Source organism: Erythrolamprus reginae, chromosome 1 (genome assembly GCF_031021105.1).
Source record: "Erythrolamprus reginae isolate rEryReg1 chromosome 1, rEryReg1.hap1, whole genome shotgun sequence".
Classification (NCBI taxonomy): Eukaryota; Metazoa; Chordata; class Lepidosauria; order Squamata; family Dipsadidae; genus Erythrolamprus; species Erythrolamprus reginae.
The window spans coordinates 166,954,157-166,978,566 of record NC_091950.1 but is presented as its reverse complement, the minus strand read 5'-3'; the positions used below and the strand labels follow the sequence as shown (position 1 = coordinate 166,978,566).

Here is a 24,410-nt window from a genome sequence, read left to right as displayed (position 1 = left end):
CTTTTTATTTAGTATCTATCATACAGTTTAAAGAAATGGGAAACCCTGGAACAAATTAAGTTTTCATGTTGTACAAAATGAAATGCTTCAGTTCTTTAAGTTCAGTTCTTTAAAGAAAAAAGAGTGAAAAAATCTGCTCTTAACAGCGACCTCAGAGGAACTTCTCAGTCTGAGCTCCATACTATGTCTTATGCAGACCCACCTGCCTGTCATTTTTCTTCACTATGGAAACAGGTTTTCTTGGACATCTGCTTCTAGCACACAAACTTTAAGTATGTTTTGACATCTTTAGGTGGCATCTGAAACTAACAGTTGTGTTGATCAAAGTTTATTTCCTGTGTAGACAAAAACAGTGTTGTATAAGATTACAGCAGTTAGGACAAAAGCCTGTTGCTTTAAAAAACATTTTAATAATGCTGGAAACAACAAATGGTTGCACATTATAGTTCTATAGTAAGGTAGATCAAATGACATATTATTTTGCGCCACTAATTCTGTGAAAATCATATTGTTAATCCCCCTTCTGAAAAGTAGGGTAGAGACAAATGTTAAGAGCATTCATGTTGTGGCTCATCAAGTCTGTGAACAGAGCCAGCCACTGTCAATTCACATTCTTGTATTGTGACATTAATTTTGCTTTTAGTAATTGGATTGGTTAGTGCCATGTTCTTTATTCCGAGTCTAAGCTTTTACTATATGAGATTTCCAATACGTAGATCCAGGTAAACAGTTCGGGGGGAAATGGAATTCCCCTATTTTCTTAGCTAGTGTTAGTGTTAGCTATGATAATGTATTCTGAACTGCTTGACTTATAACTGAAAACTTTCAGATTGAGTCTCCTTTGGGTTCCCTTAATCTTCCTTAGTTTCAGAGCTATCAGCTTTCTGGAGAAGCTGATTCACAATTTTAGGAAATGCATCTCTTTAACAAAACGTCTTAAAACAGATCAAGGAATTTGAGTTATTCCTAGAATTATAGAGGTATTGTAGCAAATGTTAGAATGTTTTAAACAATGGCTATTTTGACTTGATAAATAATATATCTCTTAACTCAAGAGACAGAATCTTGCCAGTGTTCATCTTAAAAGATTTTTTTTTAAATGGAGCCCCATAAAATTCTAACTTTATTAAAATGAGGACTTTAGATAGAAATGCAAATAAATAATTTACCATAATATGCTGAGTGTTCCCATTCTGACTTAATATATGGAAATAGGTTTGTTCTTCAATATCTTCTTTGATTTCATCCCACTTTCATTCCTCAAATTATTTTCTGTTAAAATATTTTTAAATTGTTCACGTGCTTGATGAATAAGCATAGCAATTCAGTACAGGTAATCCTCGACTTACAACCATTTTTTTAGTGACCGTTCAAAGCTAGAATAACATTGCAAAAAGTGACTTGTGACCATTTTTCGCACTTAAAACCGTTGCAGATTCCCCGTGGTCATAAGATCAAAATTTTGATGCTTGGCAACTGGCATGTATTTACAAAGGTTGCAGTGACCCAGGATCATGTGATCATATTTGCAACCGTCTGACAAGCAAAGTCAATGGAGAAGCCAGATTCACTTAAGAATTGTACTAAGTTAACAACTACAGAGATTCATTTAACTATGGCAACTTTTCAACCTTTGTGACTTTCTTTTAAAAACTGGTCAGCATTCAGCGGTGAGTTGTAAAACATTCTGGATGTGCAGAAGTGTCCCAGGTGGGTGGGCGGAGCCTCCCACCACTGGCACTACCGGTTCTAAGAACCTGTCCGAATCAGTAGTAATCTACCGCAGGCAGCATAGTTGTAGTGGGGAAGAGGGTGATTTTCCTTCACTTTTAAAGGAAATAAATGTCACTTGTACATAAAAAAATAAATGTACTAGAAGCTATGTCGATTACTGCAATTCATAGAATGGAATACTGTACTTTTAAAAATAAAAGTAAAATAACTTTGATTACTCTTTGGAAGATTTGGTTTCCTTCAGTGTAGTAGAATAATAATCCATAATTAAGATCATTGTTAAAATAAAAGTTTATGATTTTTTAAATTTTTGCTTTTAGTAAGATTTTATTTGGAATTAAGGACATGAGCCTCACATTGTGCTGTTAAGTACTGTAATAGTGAAGTGAAACTTTAGAATGCATATCATGATATTCTGATTTTCAAACTAAAAAGTTGATTTATCAACAGAAGGCTCACCAGCCTTTCATATTTCGGAGAAGGGCAGGATAAAAATCCAATAAAATATAATGTAATAAAATAAATAAATAAATTTATCAGTTTTATTAAGTATTCATAAATTCAAAAATTATTTAAGTGATATGCTGCTTTTTACAAAAATTTAACATCGAGTTGATTAAAGTAGAAAGCAAAAGTTGTTAAAACAATACAATTAAACAATCAGTGAAGATGATATAATAACGTGGCATTCTTCAAAAAGAATGATGTTTTAAGGCACTACAACTAAAAAAGCCAATGCAGATTATAAAGCATATTGACTTGCACTATAACTTAATAACTGGACAGTCAGATTCAGTTCCAAGTTAAAATAGGAAATTCTTGACAAAAGGTTAATGTTAAAAGTATTATAGAATTATTAATTAAGATGTGGCTTGCTATGATGCAAAAGGAGCTTCAACTAACAAATCATCAAGATTTTAAAATTGCCCCTTTGCTCACAAGGCCTTAGAATAACAAAGCTTGACCAAGGAGTATATCTTGATTCTCATCTCTACTAGATAGACCAGATCTGGAAATTGACTCCATAGGAAGACTGGAATTGTATTTTACTGAGACATACAATACTGTATGTCAGTACCACGTAATGTAATAAAATCTTGCAAGTCTGCCTGGGTTTCCCCTTCCCTCTCTCTTATATCTCAGGGAGTCAAAAGGAGCCAATCTTTCATGCCTCCCTAGTCTTGGTGCATACTTCTGCACCTGTTACTGTCTTAAGAGCTCCAGGTTCCCCAAGATGACCCCCTATAAAAATCATAATTACTTCTTTAGGGGAACTGTAAACAGGTCAATAAAGTCATGTTCTGTCCTATTCAAAGTCATAAAATAGACATCATTAGTATTTTTATTGCCTTGATTTTTTTTTTAAATTATTCCCAATTGCTTCCTTACAGCATCTCTCAGTAGACCCTACTACTGACAATGGAGAATTATATAATACAGTATAATGCAATTAAAATGCTATTCTGTTCCCTATTCTGGAAAAATATTCTGTTCTGTCCCACCACATTCCATTGAATAGAGATGTTTCAGAAAGAGAACATGATGGATATTTGCAGAAGCTGCCATAGGAGTGACCTCTGTGGCAAAAAATGCTCATCCAACATAGCTTATTGGAGAAAACCTTGAAAAAGCCAGCTCTAGAGGCTTTGCTTGACATTGCTACTGCTACCATTCTACCTGAAGTAAATTATAGTGTAGCAAAGAATGGGGCATGAATCTGTAACCTGTAGCCTCCAGATAGTTTACGCTTCAGTTCTAATTGTGGTTTAAAGCAAGGTTCGACAAACCCAGGCGCCTGGTCGCCAGTGGCGCCTAGAAAATGTTGTCTGGCGCCTAGAGCTGCCTGGGCAGGGCGCTGCGGTGCCTCTGACCTCTCCGCTCCTGCCCGATGCCGGGGTTTCTGGCGCTCTCCTGCTGGGTCCCAAAGAAGGCAGGCAGGAAGGAGAGCTCCATTCTTCGCGCCTTTTTCCCGCCTTCCTTCTTTGGAGCCCAGCAGGAGAGCGCCAGAAACCGCGGCATCGAGCAGGAACCGGGAGGTCGGAGGCACCGGCACGGCAGCGCCCGCCCAGCTGAAGGTTCCTTGTCGGCACTGGCGGTGGGAGCGGGGGGGGGGGCCGCGGCTGCAGCGGCACAGGCAGTCGCGGGGAGATGGCGGGGGGAGCGGGGGGCGGCTAAAGCGGCCCCGGGCACCGTTCCCTGTACGCTTTTCCAGGGGCGCGCAGGGAGCCGCGGCCACCCGCCCGCCTACCGGATTTCCCTCCGCGCGGCTGGGGAGGTGGATTCGCCGCCCCCGCCAGCCCGATCTCCCTCCAGTGGCTGGTGACGTAGTTCTACCGCCCTCGCCAGCCTGATCTCCCTCCGTGGGGGGGTGGGGGGCGACGAACCGACGACCGGGGGCTGTCCGTCCGTGTTGGGTGGTGCAGGGCAGGCACAGGCAGCCCCAGGGGAGAACAAGGGAGGGAGAGAAAGGAAAGAGAGAGTAAGGGAGGGAGAGAAAATTGAATGAAGGAGGGAGAGAAAGAAAGAGTAAGAAGCAGAAAGGATAGAGAAAAAGGAAGAGAAAGGGAGGGGGAGAAAGGAAAGAGGGAGGAAGGGGGGGAGAGAAAATTGAATGAAGGAGGGAGAGAAAGAAAGAGTAAGAAGTAGAAAGGATAGAGAAAAAGGAAGAGAAAGGGAGGGAGAGAAAGGAAAGAGGGAGGAAGGGGGGGAGAGAAAATTGAATGAAGGAGGGAGAGAAAGAAAGAGTAAGAAGTAGAAAGGATAGAGAAAAAGGAAGAGAAAGGGAGGGAGAGAAAGGAAAGAGAGAGAAAGGGAGAGAAAGGGAGGGAGAGAAAATTGAATGAAGGAGGGAGAGAAAGAAAGAGTAAGAAGTAGAAAGGATAGAGAAAAAGGAAGAGAAAGGGAGGGGGAGAAAGGAAAGAGGGAGGAAGGGGGAGAGAAAGAAGATATGAAGGAGGGAGAAAAAGAAAGAGAGATAGGAAGGAAAGAGGGAGAGAAAGGAATGAGAGAGAAAGGGAGGGAGAGAAAGGGAATGAAAGAGGGAGAAGGGGTGAGAGATAGAAAGGATAGACAGAAAGGGAGAGAAAGGAAAGAGAGAAAGGGAGGGAGAGGAAGGAAAGAGATGAGAGAGGAAGGAGGAGACAGAGGGGGTGAAAGCGATGTCAGGTGGAGACTCGGCAAAAAACCAAGTTTGCTTAAAAAAAATTCTGGCTCCTAAATTTTTTGGCTGGCTCCTAGATTCTGAACAACTTTGTCGACCCCTGGTTTAAAGTATCTAAAAAGCATCAGGTTGCTTAACTCTTGATTGAAGAAGTAACTTAAAAAGCATCTGTGTTTGTTTAGTGGCTGCTTTTTCCCTTCTGTTCAGTGACATTTATTAAGTGCTTTGAACATGCCAAATTAAGTCAAAAAGATAAAACCGTTGAGGCGGATTAGAAACCTCAGAATCAGCCTATTCTGCTCTGAACCTTAGTTACCTTATATCTGGAGATATTGTCTTGGTTTGTGTACCTTCATCTAAAATGTATCTTTACACATAAGTAACTACATTATTCTTTACATCATATTATTTTTATCATTTAGCAATATACTATCGCCTGGTAATTTTTCCCTGAAGGACAATTTCCTTTAACAAAAATAAGAAAAATAAATTCAAGATTATTGTGGTGGAAAAGCTGCAGCAAAGACTATTCAAGTTCATGTATACATCTTCAGTACATGTTTACATCTAAAGCCCGGCCTGATATTAAGGAATAGACCTTTTTAAAAAAAAATTCATTCAGAAACTTCCCATGTAATTTGTCCTGGAAACACTTGCATTATTCTTCGTCTTTCTTTTCAGGAAAACAGTGTTTCTTAGTCATACGTCAGCAGCAGTTTAACATCCAGGCTTTAGTGGCTGTGGGAGACCATGCAAGTAAGCAGATGGTAAAGTTTGCTGCCAAGTAAGTAAGCAATTATATCCTGTTACCACAGTCGACAATTGTGGGAATTCTGGCTCCTGGGGGTTGGGGCCCTTTTCACACGTTAACATCAATGCTGTACTTGTATTTTAAAATGTAGGTACCGGTATTTAAAATTTGTCAGTTCACTATAACATTGAACGCCTTAACATTTACAAAAGACAAAATGGAACCCAGTCCTGAAGTTTATTCTTTACACAGACAGTTCCCATTTATTTCAGCTAGCTAACAAAACGATTGGCAAGTTCAGCTCCGAGACATTATTTTCTTGGATGTCTCTGTGTCCTTTTAAGTATCTGTTCCTACCCATGCAATGTATTTCATCTTGTCTAAAGAGCAAGGGCAAATTAAAAAGTGTTTAGAAGTTCAGAACTGCAATTTTCTTTCTTAAAAAGGAAAGGGCTAAGAACATAACTTACATTCCATTAATTGGTCTCACTGGTGCTTAATCTTGTTCTGTGTAAGTTTTGTTCCCCCTCATCAAACTTTTTCCTAATAGTAATTGACTCTATTTCTGTTTTACCAAAAAGGACTGCAATCAATGGGCTCCTCCTTTTTGTAGATGTCTTTAAAATTTTGACCTGATGATGTGACGGTTCTTTGGGTTACCAAAGTAATGTGGCTGGATGACTTTTGACCAGTCACACAAACTCTCAGTCCAGACTACCTCACAGGATTGTTGTTGTGGGGAAAATAGGAGGAGGAAGGTGAGCTGGATATGTTTGCTGCCTCGAGTTATTTATAGACAATAATAAAGGCAGGATACAAATCAAATAAATAAATAAAATCTGGGAACAAGGACAGAAAGCAAGATTTCCTGAAAATAAACTAAACAATGGACCAGAGCACTTCTAGACTTGCTTTTAGAAATGTTTGAGTCTGAGTCTGTTTCCTGATATTTACACTAAATGTGAGAATGAGAAAGGGAGTTGGGTGTTAAGGCGTCTTTTGTTCTAAGATGAATAAGGTACATACGTAATAATTATTCACTTTTTAATTGGTATGTAATATTCAGATTTAAGGATTACATCAATGAATAAAAACATACTAGTACAAGACGTTTGAAATCCTTCCTTTTGTCAGTAAAAAAAAATGAACTCTTACAATAATCCAGGTTTTAGTCAATTGAAATCCCAACAGGATCCCCCCTTTTTTCCTAACCCTGTTGCAATTTTTAATACCATTAAGAATTACAATGTAAATCTAAACTTCTCCTAATATGTTTTTAAAAGTCCCTTCTGAACTAAAGTAAGCTTTCACCAAAAGCCAGTGGAGACCCCCATTCAGTTGGCCATTTGCAGCCACCAGAGGTGGGTGTCTTTCTGTGCTCTAACCTATAGAAATATCACAAGTGTAAATAGTTCTGATGAGATTTATACTTTCTGAAAAAGAGAAATTCTAACCAATCTAGCAATTCAAATTGATGGAGATTATTACTTCTCCTTTCTAAACTGTTTTGAAATAATGCTTCACTTGACCCAATCTCTATTGAAGTATTCCCCAATCTGATGTCCTCCACATTATTTGGACACTGTTCCCACAATTTTGAAAGTATTGTGTCAGGCAGGGTTTTTCCAACTATTGTACACAGTTGTGCACAAAATAAAAGCTCCCCATAGAGGTCCTATGGAATAACGTGTGAGGTATCAAGTATTCCATATAATAATGTAAAAAAAGCTGAATGATCCCAAGTGTTTACCAGCTTGTCAGATTTCTTTCCTTGCAGTATAAAGAGGCAACTGGTTAATTCATAGAACAAGAATCGTGCTTAATAATATTTATTAGAAGAAAGGTTACTATTACAACACAATTGCAACCGGTGCCCTGTTTACAAATGTATTCTTAGTTGCTTTCTTCCCTTTTTTTAGTCTAAAACTAAAGGCTCTGTCTTATTTATTAAGACATAAAAGGTTGCATCAGTTCCCTCTATGACAAACATTGAGAGTTTGTTTTTTTACAATAATTTTGTTAAGGGTTACAAATACAAAGATCAAAATCTAAACTGAATTAAAGAAAATATAAAAACTAAAAACTAAAATGAAAAGAGATATGAACAAATTTTAAAAATAAATAAATACAAGATAGCTCCCACCTTTCTCCGGGCAAGTATAAACAACTTGGATAACTTAACACCTTGTTATATACTTCAGTTTAAAATATAGCTTCCTTATGATTCCATTCCAGTGAAGCTGAAATCCGATTATAAATAATCAGAAATAAAGCAACTACAGTATTTTTGGAGTATAAGACGCACCTTTTCACCCCCCAAAAGAGGATGAAAATCTGGGTGCGTCTTATACTTTGAATGTAACCTCGGGTGGTTCCAGGTGGCGGGGATCCTCAGTACATGGAGCCCAGAGAACTGCGGAGAGCGTCCCTAACTTGGAGGAAAAGAGGCGAAGGTTCAGGAGGAGGGAAAAGGAGATGCCACACTGGGATCATCCCAGCTGCCAAACCACGGAGCGAAATCTTAACGGAGTGAAGAATGCAAGAGGGAGAGGAGTCAGCAGTAGCAGCAGGGTTGAAAGTGGGATGCAGAAGTTGGTGGAAACTCAGGTCCATGGAAGAACTGCAAGAGGGTTTGCTTCCCTTGTAACTGTGGCAGGTCCGGATTTGAGAGTTCTCAGATATGAGGAGCTTTCCAATAAGATTGTTTTAACAAGAGGCAAAAAATGCCACTGCCTGGGACAAACCGCTCCTCTGAACGGCTAACTAAGCAAGTGCTTGGGATCTCCAGCCTTGGTTTTGATCCCAAGTTACCTAAAGAAAAAAAGCAAAGGATTTAATACAAAGTTTTCAGATAGCAGATCCCCCTCCAGTTCCTCATGTTTTAGGGACCCTTTTTGCAATCAGGGAGGGAGAGCTTTATGCTCCGCCCATATACTAGAATGACTCGACTATATATGTATATGTATGTATGTATGTATGTATGTATGTGTATGTGTATGTGTGTGTATATATCTGGTGGCCTACAGGTACAAGGCAGAAGCCCCAGGATCAAATCCCAGTAAGGGTATGACTAGCTGATGAGGCCAGAACAAGGCCAAAATAGCGCTATCCCTTAGTCTCCCTTAATTTTAAAAATTCAGCAGAAACATGTGATATATATGTATGTATGTATGTATGTATGTATCACATATTTTTGCTGAATATTTAAAATTAAGTGAGACTATGATAGCGCTATTTCAGCCTTGTTCTGGCTTCATCAGTTAACCATACCCTTACTGGGATTTGATCCTGGGGCTTAACCTCTAGGCCAGCGTTTCCCACATGGCCAGGTGTGCCGCAAGAAGCTCCAGCTGGGCGGGGCGCTGCCGGCGCCCCTGCCTGAGTGTCGTCCTGTGGATGGTCTTGGGCTTCACAGTCGCTTCCTGGTTCCCTCTCCTCCCACCGCCTGTGTCTCCCGCCGTCGCCTCCACCAAGCCGTCGCCCGTTGCCGTGGGTTCCTCGAGTGGGAGCTGCAGCTTCCCTCCGTCCAGCTCAGCCACGCTGCCGTAGAAAGTACAGAGGTTATTGCCACCGCTTCTGCCTCCACTCAGGGAGCCACCGTGGTCACCGCACCTTTTCCTCTCGCTCAGCTCAACCACGATGGCTCCCTGAGTGGAGGCAGAGGTGGCGGCAATAACCTCTGCACTTTCTACGGCAGCATGGCTGGGCTGCCTGGAAGGAAGCGGCAGCTCCGAGGAATGCGGCGCTGGCGGTAGACACAGGCGGCGGGAGGAGAGGGAACCAGGAAGTAACCGTAAAGCCCAAGACCAGCCACAGGACGACCTTCAGCCAGGGGCACCGGGACCGCGCGCAGCCATGGTGGGAGCAGCATGTGAAAGAGAGGATTCTATCCCACGAGGAGACGCCCACCGAGTTGCAGGTCCCGCTGCCGTCGCCTTCTTTCCCTCCGCCTCTTTCTCCTTATGCAGCCTGAGCCCGCCTTTGCGAGTCCGCCCTGGCTTTCGCTTCACCCCATGATTTCCCCGCAATTTCATCCAGGCCACCTCTTGCCTCCTTTTGAACTGCAGGGAAATCTGCGGGCGAAGCAAAAGCCAGGGCGGGAGAGAAGTGCGGGGGTGGGGAAGGAGGAGAGCCCCTCAGCGCTTCCCCTCCGCCAAGCTGCCTGCTTGTCCTCGCGCCTCGTTGCTACCTCCTGCCTTTTTCCAGGTGCCTTTGGAAGGCACCCAGGGAAGGGGGGGATTGGGGGTGGCTGCAGCGGCTTCTCGTCCTCCTCATCCGGCTGCTAACGCCCGCCCGGCCCCTCTTGCAGTCCCTTCACCGAGCGCTTTTGTCCCAGGCTGTCAGCAAAAGGGCTACAGGACAGGCGGGGCAGGCATTCTTCTCACAGCTGAGGCAGGATTTGGAATGTCGGGGGGGTGTGGGTGCGGGCTCCGCATCCCCCTGCCACCCGGAACATTTAAAATAAGAAAAACCTTCGCCAGCCTCCACAGAGAAGAAAGGAAGAGAGAGCAAGAGAGAGAGAGCAAGAGAGACATAGCAAGAGAGGCAGAGAGAGAGAGAGACAGAGAAAGAGAGAAAAAGAAAGAGAGCTAGCAAGAGAGAGAGAAAGAGAGAGAAAGAAAGAGAGAGAATGAAAGAGAAATAGCAAGAGAGGCAGAGAGAGCAAGGGAGAGAGAAAGACATATAGGGAGGGAAGGAGGGAGAGAGGAAGAGCAAAAAAGAGAGGAAGAAAGAAAGGGATGGAGAGAGAGAAAGAAGGGAAGGAAGGAAGGAAGAGAGAGAAAGAGTGAGGGAGAAATAGAGCGAAATGGAGGAAGATTTTTTTTGTCAAAACTTTTCTTTAGCCACCACCCACCACCACCCCGTTCAGTGTTCCCCAGGATTTTGAAAATATGAATAATGTGCCGCAGCTTAAAAAAGGTTGGGAAACACTGCTCTAGGCCACCAGATCTGATCCCTTCAGCTTTGTACCAGGGAGGGGCTATATGTTTTTTCTGTTGGATCGCCCTGGTATATTGAAGGAACGTCAAAGCTCCTTTTTGCCTCTAGGCCCAACCCAGGGCCATTTCAAGGCAGTTAATTTATTCATAGCCAACTAACTATGTTCTGTATGTATCACATGTTTTTGCTGAATATTTAAAATTAAGGGAGACTAGGATAGTGCTTAATTTTAAATACGAAAACATACACACACACACACACACACACACACACACACATATGTATGTACCGTATTTTTCGGAGTATAAGACGCACCTTAATTTTGGGGGAGGAAAATAGGGAAAAGAATCTGCTTACCATGTATTCATCTGGCTAGTGTCCTTAGTCTGATCACCTTCAGCACATTTTATCCCCTGGTTAGGGCTTTAAAAAAGCCTTTATTCTGAGAGAGTAACAGTGAAAGAGTTTGCAAGCCAATAAGAGCTGGAACATCATTAGCAGCTGGAAAGAAACATTCTGAGCAAGTAGAGCAATGGAAAAACCCCTGCAAAGACTTAGGGCTTGGAAAACATTCTTCTTCACAGAGAGTTAAAAAATGAAAGAGCTTGCAAGTGGGTAAGAGCTGGGAACATCATTAGCACCTGGTTAGGGCTGGAAAGAAACATTTGGAGCAAGTTAGACCAATGGGAGGAAAAAACCCCTGCAAAGACTTAGGGCTTGGAAAACATTCTTCACAGAGAGTAACAATGAAAGAGCTTGGGAACATTAATAGCACCTGGTTAGGGCTGGAAAGAAACATTTGGAGCAAGTTAGACCAATGGGAGGAAAAAACCCCTGCAAAGACTTAGGGCTTGGAAAACATTCTTCACAGAGAGAAACAATGAAAGAGCTTGGGAACATTAATAGCACCTGGTTAGGGCTGGAAAGAAACATATGGAGCAAGTAAAGCAATGAACACACCCACACCCACAAAGACAGGTTTTGGAGAACATTCTTGTTAGAGAGTAACAATGAAAAGCTGGGGACATTGTTAGCACCTGGTTAGGGCTGGAAAGAAATATTTGGAGCAAATAGAGAATGAAAAAAAAATCAAAGACAGGGCTTGGAAAACATTCTGGGCAGAGAGTAACAACTTACAAGCCAGTAAGAGCTTGGAACATAGTTAGCACCTGGTTAGGGCTGGAAAGAAACTTACTGGATACAAGTTAGAACAGTGAAAAAACCCTGCAAAGACTTAGGGCTTAGAAAACATTCTTCATAGATAGAAACAGTGAAAGAGCCTTCAAGGTAAGAACTGGGAAGATCATTAGCAGCTAGTTAGAGATAGGAAAAAAGGTGCATCTTATACACTGAAAAATACAGTATATATGGGGACTAATTTTGGTGAAGCTGCTAATACCTGAGGAAGTCTAAACAACAGATTTGATGAACTTTGTATTGGAACCTATTTTCTAATAATAAGCCTAGCTTCAACAACATTGTTCAGTTCTAATGTTTTACTTTACTCACAGGGATGATTGCTAGCTGGGGAAGAGAAGTTCATGCACTTCTCCTGGAAGTTGCCACGGGTCGGGAGTGACTCAAAGGCACTCATTCACAGCCACGTGGTTTTTAATTACACTAATAATTTTAAAACAGTAAGATACGAACATAAGAAAAATGCACACACATTCCAAAGCTCAACAAATGTATGCAGATTAAAATAGAATCTTTTCAATATCAAATACACATTGAAGTTCCACATGAGCATCTCTCAGAGCATGTGCAGAGTTTATCTACATGACAGTATTTAGAGAGAGGAAGGAAACTCAAGTAACCCTTGGATGATCAGTGTTAAGAATAAAAGATTTAAAGTACGGGTCTCATATCTGTGACGGCCCCGACTCTCTGGAACCAGCTCCCCCCCCGGAGATTAGAATGCCCCCACCCTCCTTGCCTTCCGTAAACTCCTTAAAACCCACCTTTGCTTCCAAGCATGGGGGAATTGAGATATCTCCCCCGGGCCTATACAATTTATGTATGGTATGTTTGTGTATGTCTGATTAATAATGGGTTTTTTAAAATGTTTTTAAATTATAAGATTTGTTATGAATTGTTCTATTGCTGTTGTGAGCCGCCCCAAGTCTACGGAGAGGGGCGGCATACAAATCTAATTAATAAATAAATGAACGAGTGAGTGAGTCAGTGAGTGAATGAATCAATCAATCAATCCCAGTGACCGGTTAGGTCCCACAGAGTGGGCCTTCTCTGGGTCCCATTGACTAAACAATGTCATCTGGCGGGACCCAGGGGAAGAGCCTTCTCTGTGGTGGCTCTGACCCTCTGGAACCAGCTCCCCCCAGAGATTAGGATTGCCCCCACCCTCCTTGCCTTTCGGAAACTCCTTAAAACCCACCTCTGCCGTCAGGCATGGGGGAATTGAAACATCTCTCCCTTGCCCATATAGTTTCTGTATATGATTCGATTGTGTGCTTGTTTTTTATATATTGGAGTTTCTTTTGGATTTTTAACCTAAAACTGTAATTTAGATTGCTAAATATTAGATTTGTTACTATGTATTGTTTTTTACCATTGTTGTGAGCCGCCCCGAGTCTGCGGAGAGTGGCGGCATATAAATCCAATAAATCTAATCTAATCTAAATCAACCAACCAACCAATCAATCAATCAATCAATCAATCTATGGATAAAAGAATTTTTCCCATTCTTTACCATAGTAGCATGTCTGGTGATTAAGATCTTTTTTAAAATTCTCCTTCTGTTTTTTAAACCTGCTGCTTTATTGGGTAAAGGGGGGGGTGTTTCAAAAGAAGCAACCCAGTCATATGTGTCAATTTTCTGTATTGTGAGAGCTACAAAGAAGTTATGTTCTGTGATGCTTTATAGAATTTATGGTTGCTTCTTAATTTTATTTTTGATTAGTTTTCTATAAACTCCGGAGAGGGGCGGCATACAAATCCAATCAATCAATCAATAAATAAATAAATAAATAAATAAATAAATAACATTTTTTTTTAATGTTAAAATGTTGTTAGCTTCATTTTGAAGACTCAATACCTACGTGCGCACACAAATGAACAACCTGGTGTTGAATTAATGAGTCTGGCTTTTCAAGCCTTTCCAAGAAACCAACTTTGAACAGCTTATAAGAGAGAAATTCCTATAATAAAGAAAGAAGAGTTTTGGACGTTATGCCGCTATGTCCATTTTTCTACAATGTTTCTAAATAATATTTCCTCTTTCTTAGTATTAGCACATAACCAAGAACTTTCATAACTGTGGGGGTAACTATTGGCACAGTTGCACTGAGCTGATGTTGTTTTGGCTTTCATACTGAATGTAAATTCTGGATAATTGGTTTCTATTGCATACTTGTTACAAGGAACGGTTTCTTAAACTGAAAACGTTTTGCAGATTTAATAACAGTAAAAAATCAATAGAGTGAAGCTGTTCTGTCTGAAGTTCAAAGAAAAAGGTTAGGGAGTTGTTTAAGTTGTATATATTTTTTTCTGTATAAATGTCCATGTTGCTTTTTTTGTGCAAGAACACAATGATTGCAGGAGATACAGTACTTCACAGCTTTAACCTTTTTTTTTTGGCTACATAATAGAGAGACTAGATTAATATCTCACGTGTAAATCATATATTTTGTTTTTTAAATTATTAGATTTGTTGTACATTTTTTTTATTGTTGCTGTGAGCCGCCCCGAGTCTACGGAGCGGGACGGCATACAAATCTAATAAATAAATAAATAAATAAATATATGAGATTGATCAATCAATCAGAATAGAGCTGGAAGGGATTTTGGAGGTAATATAGTCCAACTCCCTACTCAAGCAGGATACCCTTAGTACTATATCAGACAAGTGACTTCCAATCTTTTCTTAAAATCATCCAGCAACTTCTGATGGCAAGCTGTTCCACTAGTTAATTATCCTCATTGTTAGGAAGTTTCTCCTTAATTCCAGGTTGCTTCCCACCTTGATTAGTTTTTATCCATTGTTTCCTATCCTGCCTATAGATACTTTGGTAAATAAGTTGACCATGTCATCTTTGTGGCAACCTCTCAAATACTAGAGTACTGCTATCATGTTATCCATAATCTTTCTTTTTTTCTAGACTAGAGAAAACCCAACCATTTTTAATATGTTTTAGTCTCCAGGCCTTTAATCATCTTAGTTGCTCTTCTTTGTACTTTTTTCAAAAGTCTCAATGTCTTTTTTGTAAAGGGTGACCAAAATACACACCTGTATTCAAGGTGTAGCCTTCCTAAGGCTTTATAAAATGGTACTAACACTTCCTATGATTTGGATTCTATGTCTCTGTTTATACAACCAAGGATTGTATTACCTTTTTTTTACTGTTGCCACATACTTCTAGTTCATATTTAACTGATCATCCACTAAGACTCTACGGTCAAGGTCAACATGGTGTCTTTATTTTACTCACCTCATCTATTGGAGACTGAATGACTTTTTTATTCCCCTTTTTTATAGGCCAGATGATTTCTCACTGTTGTGTACAACTGAAAACTCACTTTTTTTACATTTCATTTCATTGCTGTCTTGTCCTAGAATTCATCATTTCAAGATACTTATTTTTCAAGACTTAATTTATTGTACGATTTGTTTCAGTTGGACATTTTAATTGTTTCATACATCAGAAGTATTAGATAATACAGTACTCCTAATTAAAATATTGTTTCAGGTCAGAAGCTAATTCACTGTAAATCTAGTCAGAGAATTTCATGATCTCTTTGTTTTCCCAAGGCTACAAATACACAGTGATTAATGGTAAAACTTGTTTTTTATCTAAATCCAAAAGGAAGATGCTTTGAAACTGGAATAGACTGAAATACATACAGCATTCCCAATTTATTATAAAGAAAATGAATGTTAGCTAGCCCAATCAATCTTCTCATATATTTTAATTTATCTGGCTTTAGTTTTTCTACTCTAGTTCCTTGACTGAAGATGGAAAATAGTTTAATGTTAGTTTGCTAAGATCTTGAATCACATTTGTAATCATACCATAATTTCCAATTGTTAAGATGCTGCCTAGCATCTGGAATTAAATTACAGTACAGGTTTTTCTTTTAATTGTAATATTGAACTACATTTAATCTACATAGCACTGAAAAGAATAAAGAATAGGCTGAAGAATAAATGTATACACTGCTCATTCTCACCTTGTTAAGCTATAGTTGAAGACACCAAGTAGGGGGAAAAGACCATTATCATCTGCTATTCAGCTTTTTTAGAGGAAGACTTCTAGAGCATAACTTCCTTGTTTGATGAGATGAAATTTGCTTTATTATCTATGAAACATTCTTGCCCAGTTTTGATTTAATGGTAAAATGTTGATATTTAGAAGAACATTTTATAGAGGTAACATCAATCAATTACACTCTTTACTAGCTCTGCTATAGGATAATGAGCCAGTTCTCCAGAAACAATAGTAAAGATTATTGTTTGCAACTCAACGTTTCAACAAGAATAGTTCTCAGGTGCAAAGAAGGCATTAACGTGTTCATTTAGCAGAGTTTCCCTGAGGATTTTTAAAAATTCAGCTGTTGTAAATATTTAACATTTTGGAAGAACCATATTTTATTTAGATGAAAAATAAGTATCATATTTTCAGATATTGGGAAGCTTAACAAAAGTAATAATACGATCACTATCCTAACTTCATATTATTGTAATTTATATAAGTGTTGATTGCAAATATTGATTACAAACTATACCATAATCTTTAGAAGCAGTAATTGGAACATGAATATTATAAAAATGTTAAGCCAGGACTACATGTACAAAAAACCTTAATTTGTTTTCTATTAGAAATTTCTTTCTAATCATAAAAATCACAGTGGGGTTTTTTTTCTGTTTCATGCAAAAAGTCTGGACAAGGGTTCTGAACATAGGTACTGTTTTTTCTTTCATCAAAGAGGTTAATTTAGCCATTTTTGCAATCTTAATCACCTTCACTCTTCTGTTGTAGGTAGCACTGATATTTTGCAATTTTGGACATATGATAGTTTTGCTAAAGTTGTCATATATAAAAGTTCCGTGATTTTTTTCTAATTGCATCCAAAATATTTACATATCCATGAAACATGACAAAATGTCCCTTCATACTGTTCACATTTCCAGCAATGATTTAAAATATCTTTATACATCATATACAAATTTCTCCAGTGACAAATCCCAATGACATATCTTATAAAAATATATTTAAGACTGGAAATAAAATAAATTTCAATCCTTTCAACCATGCATTTTCCAAATGGTCTTTCTGTATATTATAGCAAAAGATTTTAGCTCATTTTATCATACATTCTTTCATTTGTACTTCTGTCTGATATTTCAGTAAATATCATTTTACATATACATCACTAATACATAATTCTATTTCAAACTCAGTCTTCCTTTGTTCAAAATCATAAAATGTTTTATATTTTTTTAAACTTTCTGCTAATTGTACATAACAAAACCATTCACAAGAATATCCTTCTGTTATCAAATCTGGACTTCATTTTACAATCCTTTTGAAAAAAAACCCTAGTACATCTCAGTAAGTTAACTATTCAAGATTATTAATACTGTATAGGTATTTTAAACCAAAATCTGAGTTTATATTTATTCTGTATTCTAACATAATGATGACAGTTTCAAAATGTATGATCAATTTTACAATTAATCTGTTCACCCATGTGCCAAAATCAATCTTCACCTTCATGTACAAACTGTTCTTGAAGAGAGAAATAGAAAAAGAAGTGGGAGAAGAAGAAAGGGATATTTAATCACATTTGTTCTGGCCCTACTTACTACTTACTTTACATCTTCCTATACCAGGGATGTCAAACTCAAGGCACGCAGGTCAGATTTGGCCAGTGGGGTGCTTAGATCTGGCCCATGGGGCCGCCCTGGAAACTCGCTCGCAGTGCCTCGTTCCTCCTGAGCTCTCTTTTCGCTAGCAGGAGGCTGTCCCAGCCAGAAAGGGAGATTGGCAGCCCAATTTTGCTGGCAGAGCAGGGGCTGCCACAGGCACCCCTGACACAAGTGATGTCAAGCTGGCCATGCCCCCTCCCCAAGATCAAACACGACCCTGATGCGGCTGTCAATGAAATCGAGTTTGACATCCTTGTCCTACACAGTCAAATGTCAGCAGGTTACATCCTTGATAGAAAAATGATTGCTCATTCTCATTTTAAGTTTTAATTCGTTTGGATTTCAAATCCTATCAGTCCCTGTCGGCAGTGATGGGCACCTACGGGTACGTACACACACACACAAAAAAAACCAGAGCTAGAAAGGTGTCATGTTTCTAAGAATGGACACAAAATTAATCACATTGAGAAAAACAAACAGGAATGTTTTTTATTTAATCAGGCCATAGGCCACTGGTCCAGTCACATTATGTTTAGTTAATTAAAAACAACTTTAAATGTATTTGTTTCCTAAATAAAGAAGGGAAGGGTGGGTTGTTTTTTTTAATTGAAAAATTTGTGTTTGACAAAACTGATTGAAAGTGATTCATCACTAAGTGGGGATTCTTGTGGGTTTGATCTTGCAATCGAGTTGTTGCTGAAAGATGTTGGTACAGATCTTACCAAGCTGCAGTCCTGTGGTTAAAATAGAAAGTCTTGACTAATAATTGGATAACTGAAGTTTTCATTTGAAAATTGAAACTGAACTGTTTGACAATTGAATGTAGGGCATTTTGTTTCAGCCTCATTTCAACATCCCTTCAGCTTGAAAACCTTAGCTTAATTAAGAATTATACAAACAAGCAGTTTTTCCATCTGTTCAATTTACAAAGGCAAACGGTGTATGCCAAGCAGATTACAGGTAGTCGTCGGCTTATGAGCGCAATTGAGCCCAAAATTTGTATTGCCAAGTGAGATATTTTTGACCTTTCTTGCCACAGTTATTAAGTGAATCACTACAGTGGTTAAATTAGTAACACAATTGTTAGGTGAATCTAGTTAACCCATTGACTTTGCTTGCCAGGTCGCAAATGGGGATCAGATGACCCCAGGCCACTGCAGCGGTCATAAACGTGAGTCAGTTGTCAAGCAGCTGAATTTTGATCATGTGACCATGGGAATGCTGTCACAGTTATAAATGTGAAAATGGTCACATTTTTCAGTGCCATTGTAACTTCAAACCATCACTAAACAAACTGTTGTATGTCAAGGACTACCTGAACACATTTTTAGGGATGCCTTATTAACATCCATGGACATTTATTTGATCCCAGAGATTTGAATTATTGAACAATATACTCCAAATCCTGCCTACAACCAGTCCTTAAGCTTGCAGCTATTGAAGAACTGCATGCTTCATTTTACATTTCAGGCATTTGGCAGGCGCCATGCACTTATGATGGTCATAGCAATCTGGTCACATGATCTCAGTTTCCAGCCTTCACAGCTGGTTTCTGATCATCCAAATCAATAGAGAAGTCACAAGTCATAGTCACGTGACATGCTTAACAACCAGAGTGATTCACTAAGTGACTAAAAATGGTCTGAAAAAAAGAGTCACATTTCTTTCTTTTTCTTTTTTTTCTTTTTTCTTTTTATCTTGTCTCAGTGATGGAGTTGGTCACAACTGCAGTCAGTGAGGATTACCTATATTTCTGTTTAACACTTCCCAGAAATAAGATACAGTGATCAGATCAGACGTTATTTTTAACTCAATTCTGTTACTAATTTATTGTAAGAAGTATTTTAACGAGAATATTCATTTTTAAGGGAGAACTTTAAATATTCCTCCTGAATTATTTTATTTTACACTAAAAAAGTCTATGGCTTCTTTTGAAAATTATCTGCATATAGACCTTAAATTATGACCAGAAGTGAGACTGGAATTTTGGACATTAAGCAAATTAACACAGACTGGACCTGTTTTATTTTTATTGCAGTTGTTAAGTGAATCATGCAGAAATTAATAGAATTCAACTTCCTCAGTTGACTTCTGGCTTGTCAGAAGATGGGAAGGTCGCTATTGTGACTGCAAAATGCTGCAACTGTGATAAATATCAGCTGTTTTCCAAGTATTCGAATTGCAATCATGTGACCACAGGGGTGATGAGGCAATCATAACATTGAGGCTGTATCATAAGTTGCTGTTCCCAAAGTTTTCATAACTTCAACTATCATTAAACAAATGTTTGTAAGACAGAAGCTACCTATAGCTATCTGCATAATTAAACAACTGTTCCAAACAGAAATGAATCTTTGAGACAATTACTGATTTTGTTTTTATTAACAGCATCAACAAAGAGAGCATTGTTGACATTGAAGGTGTAATAAGAAAAGTGCCAAATAAAATCGGCAGCTGTACCCAGCAAGATGTTGAACTCCACATTCAGAGGGTAATATTTTCATCAGCAAATTACAATGTGCCTTGACATCATTGTTTCTTGTTACCATTTTGAGGGATAACTTCCCTAACTGCAGTGCTTTTGATTTACATTTGTAAATAACAACAACAAAAATCTCATTTATGCAGCAAATAGAAATAGAAATCAAGAAGTCATTTTAGTTTCATAAGGCAGTGAAGATTTGTTTTCATTTATTCTAAATTGGTTTCTAATAATAATGAAATATACAGGGTCTGCTTTTCTGTAGATATGACTTGTTCAGAACAGATATATAATGTAATCCAAATAAACATGTGCATCCCTCAATACAAGCCACTAAAATTCCAGCTGTGTTTGAAACAATTTCAGAAAGTGTAATAGTTTTTCCTCTAGTAGAAATAATGGGAGAAGTCCAGATTCTGGGATTTTTCAAATATTGCCTTCCCTATTAAAAGGGAAGTTGGAGGCAAAGATGTAGGGAACCTTTTAGGAATTTTGCAATATTAGGGGTGAATTACGAGCACACTTGCAAATTTGCTGCCTAGGTTCAGGCTTGCTTACAAGTTCATAAAATGACTGATATGATGGAAATAGTCAGGCACTTGTATTCAGGACAGTGAAGCGACTTCATGCCAACTCCACCAGCTCATAATAAAGTTCTGTATTACTGTAATTTGTCTTTGCTTTTTTTCCCGGACAAATTCAGTCATCTGTCATTGGAACAAAGGACAGTTATAAGGATATGTCAAGAGAAAAAGACTTATTGAAACAAGTTCCTAAATATTTACTTATTTTTCTTTTATTTTTTTTCTTTCTTGCTGTTTTGTTTTTATACTTTCCCCGGAGGATTTTCATATTTTTAGCATGTAAGTTTATATTTATACTTTAGATTTGGACAGGACAGGCAGATTAAAATTCTGTTCAAGACCTTCGCTTTCATTGAACTGCAGCACTATTTATCTGTTCGTTTTTGCCACAACTGAACTTGATTCTGTAGTTTTAAAACAGTTCTTTCAGACCTGTTATTTTTTAAGAGATTAAGTTGGGTTAATATCTTTTTTAATACAGTTTTTGGATTTTATTTTAAAACTGCTATCTTTATTCAATAATTCTATTAGAAGTATGAAAATTAACCAAGTTCAGGTGGTCCTCAAGTTATGATCTAATGAAGCCTGCCATCATGGTTCTGATTCATGACAGTCATAAAATGGATTGGTTATCTGATTTTACAGCCATTGGTGTGGCAATCATTAAGAAAAGGTTGTGTTCATTAAGTGAATGTCTCTGTTATTAACCAAACTAGTGGTTCACTATGTAAATCTGGTTTTCTATTAAAATGTCATCAAACTTTGTCATGTAATCATGGAACACTTCAAACAGTTGTAAATGTTGAGCATCTTAAGTATAGTCCTGTGACTACGAAGGAGAGAGGCAACTGTTGACACTTCAAATATAGGATGCAAGTACTCCCCAGGTAAATTTGTTGTAATTTCAGTTGCTAAATAACCGGTCACAAATCAAGGACTATCCAAACATGCATGTTGTATCTTTCTTTTAGTCCTTCATAGTCTTTTAGTAAGTGACTTGGCTTCATATTTCTTGCAGAACCATGCCTCTCTAAATCACACACTGTAGTTCTGCAGTGCATTAACTATGTATACATCATGTCTCTTTCAGTTATATGTAATCAGTTTGGCTGAACCACGACTACCCTTGCAGCTGGATGATGCTGTTCGGCCAGAGGTTGAAGGAGAAGAGGTGAAGATGTGCTTTCTAATAAGTAACATTGTATTAAAAATAATAAATAATTAGCCAAAGGCTTGAAATTTTAGCTGCTGTTAGTAATACTGTTATGTTGAATCATCCAACATCATCTGCCTCCTAGTTTATAAATATGGGAAATGATTTTACTGTGGGTAACACATAAACAGTGCATAGAGTACACTCCATATTTATCTCTTAGTAATATAGAAATATTTTCATAATTACAGTCCCTTTATAAATAGGACTTAGATTAAAAAGGGAAATTTTATAGATATACATATCCAGAATGGCCCTTCTAAACAGAAATCTCAGTTCAAAGGAGACTTGATTAATCTCATGGGAAATGTACGCCTGAATTTTCTTGTATATGTGTTCATAGAGCAACCTCAAAAACGACTAGCTTCTTTCAGAATTAAAGTGATTGAAAACTAACCCTAAGAAATGTTCTCAATGTACTCCAGAGGACAATGGTAGAAAAAAAGTTTAGGCTTGAAATATTCTTAAAAGTTAAGAAAAAAACATTATCTGAGGCAAGTATCAAAAGCATTAAGTATCATTATGGGATCTTAGGCACTGTGCGGGTGTTTGGTTTTAAAACATTTCAAATGGCAAAAGCTTCATGAGAATGCTGAAATATAATGCAATCTCTTTTCACCTGCAATGTTGCAAAATCTCATAAGATTGTTGTCAGCTAGTAATTTTTACATTCAGTGTTTACATTGGTTCATAATCCAAGATGTTGCAGGAACCAGTTTGCAACACATGCTTTAAGATAAAAGTGGGGAAATGTTCCCCTTCAGATGCTGTTGAACTGTAGTGCATTTCTCCCAGCCAGTATGAACAGTGATAAGGCTTGCTGGAAATTGTAGGGCATTAATGGATCTTAGTTAGTGGAGAAATATTTTGCTAATGGATTTGCCACTTGGCTTTTCTTTCATTTTTGTTGTTGGAGTTTGATTTTGGTGTCTGTTTAAAAGGACCTTTAAAACCTGGTTTTTCCCCTAAGCCAGGGATCTGCAGCCTACAACCTTAAATACTTAAAGAGCCATTTGGGCCCATTTTGCACAAATAAAGAAAACACAGGGAGCCACAACACCTGGGTGGGCATGGCCAACCCAACATCACTAACTTCTGTCAGTCACATGGCTCCCTAAGCAACGCCTACCCAGCCAGTCATTAGGGCAAAGAACCAGTTGTTAAAAAACACCAGGAAGCACAAAACCCTTTTAACATCTCTCTCTCTCACTCACTCACTCACCCTCTCTCTCTCTCTCCCCACCCTCTCTCTCTCTCCCTCTCCCTCTTTCTGTATCACTCTGTCTTTGCCCTTGCCACTTCTCCATCCCCCCCTCTCGATCTTACCTTCTTGGGCCAGGTGAGGAGTGACTGGGAGGGAAGGGGGGGGCAACCAGTGGTGGGTTCACCCAACAGGGAGGCAAAGCAGAGGGCTCAAAGAGCCGTATGCAGCTCCAGAGCTGCAGGTTGCTGACACCTGCCCTAGGTCTTGGGTTAAGTTGAATGGCCCCTCGTGAAAATGCTGCCTATTTGGGATATGGCATTCATTTTTATTTCTTCTTGATGTTTGTTTTTCTCTTTTTTAAAAAAAATGTTTTTAATAGTCTGTACCATCAAAATTTCTATATAATCAGGTGGCCTTATAAGTTTGATGATGACTGATTGAAGTCTCTTGAAGATTATTAATTGGATGTTATAATTCTATAGTCCGTCCAAAGTTTAACCTATCTATTCTCCACTTGAGGCTGGAGGTTATGATGATAGAACCAATACACATCTGTTACATTGGGGTGGTTTTCCACATTGCATTTGTGATTTAACATTTAAATATATAAACTGAAATAGTATCAAAAGCCCTCATTTAGAAATATATTTATACAGTGAATGCAGTGCACAATATACAGACCACATAGTTACATTTCTTGATACTATAAAGTCAAGCAGGCTTACTGTGTTAAAGACACTTTCTAGGTACAATTAGTCTATGTTTAGTGATTATCTCATTTAGTGACAATTCACAAGTTATTATGGTGATGAAAAAATAACTTTACCATCAATCCTTGCATTTACAATCTTTGCAGGTCTCTAAAGCAAAGTAAAGCTGAAGTAAGAGCAAAAGCCCAATTCTAATTTTACTACTTTGCTTAATAATTGAGTTGTTGGTCCCAATTATGGTTGCCAAACAAGGACTACTTGTGTCTGTGTCTTTGGCCATTAAACATCTTTCATGTTTATGTCCTGAACATGCAACAAGTCAGCCTTTCCTATTCTATAAAATATTTTGCTTTCTCCCTCTTTCCTACATGTGGCTTTCAATATTTGTTTCTTTGCGACCATTCAGGAAGGAAGAGCAACAGTGAACCAGGATACGAGATTGGACAACAGGGTTATCGACTTGAGGGTAAGAACCTAATGACTTGTAACTGATCAAATTCATCAAAACCTGGCAAGAGCAGTGTTATAAAAATGTTTCAAAGGATGCATAATACATTGTTATAAAGACATTTTACAATAATGGAAGGTGTGGATTGCACAAAAAATACTTACTAGCTTTCCTAATTAACCTAACTACATTTTCTGTGGTATTTAAAACCAATTTAAACAAATTATATCCCATATTCCTTTCCTGAAAAATATATGCTAAAATATTTGTATTCTAGGTCCTTCAAAACAGTTAGTT

The 24,410-nt window shown here is 38.4% G+C and overlaps 1 protein-coding gene across 1 annotated transcript in view; it reads left to right on the top strand.

The window, feature by feature from the left end:
* DARS1 (aspartyl-tRNA synthetase 1) overlaps window positions 1-24,410 on the top strand; it is a 61,692-nt gene that overhangs the window by 12,092 nt on the left and 25,190 nt on the right. The window contains exons 4-7 of the mRNA XM_070731420.1: window positions 5,576-5,678; window positions 19,861-19,963; window positions 21,629-21,709; window positions 24,072-24,131. Of these exons, the coding sequence (XP_070587521.1) occupies window positions 5,576-5,678; window positions 19,861-19,963; window positions 21,629-21,709; window positions 24,072-24,131 (347 nt within the window). The remainder of the gene's footprint in view (window positions 1-5,575; window positions 5,679-19,860; window positions 19,964-21,628; window positions 21,710-24,071; window positions 24,132-24,410) is intronic.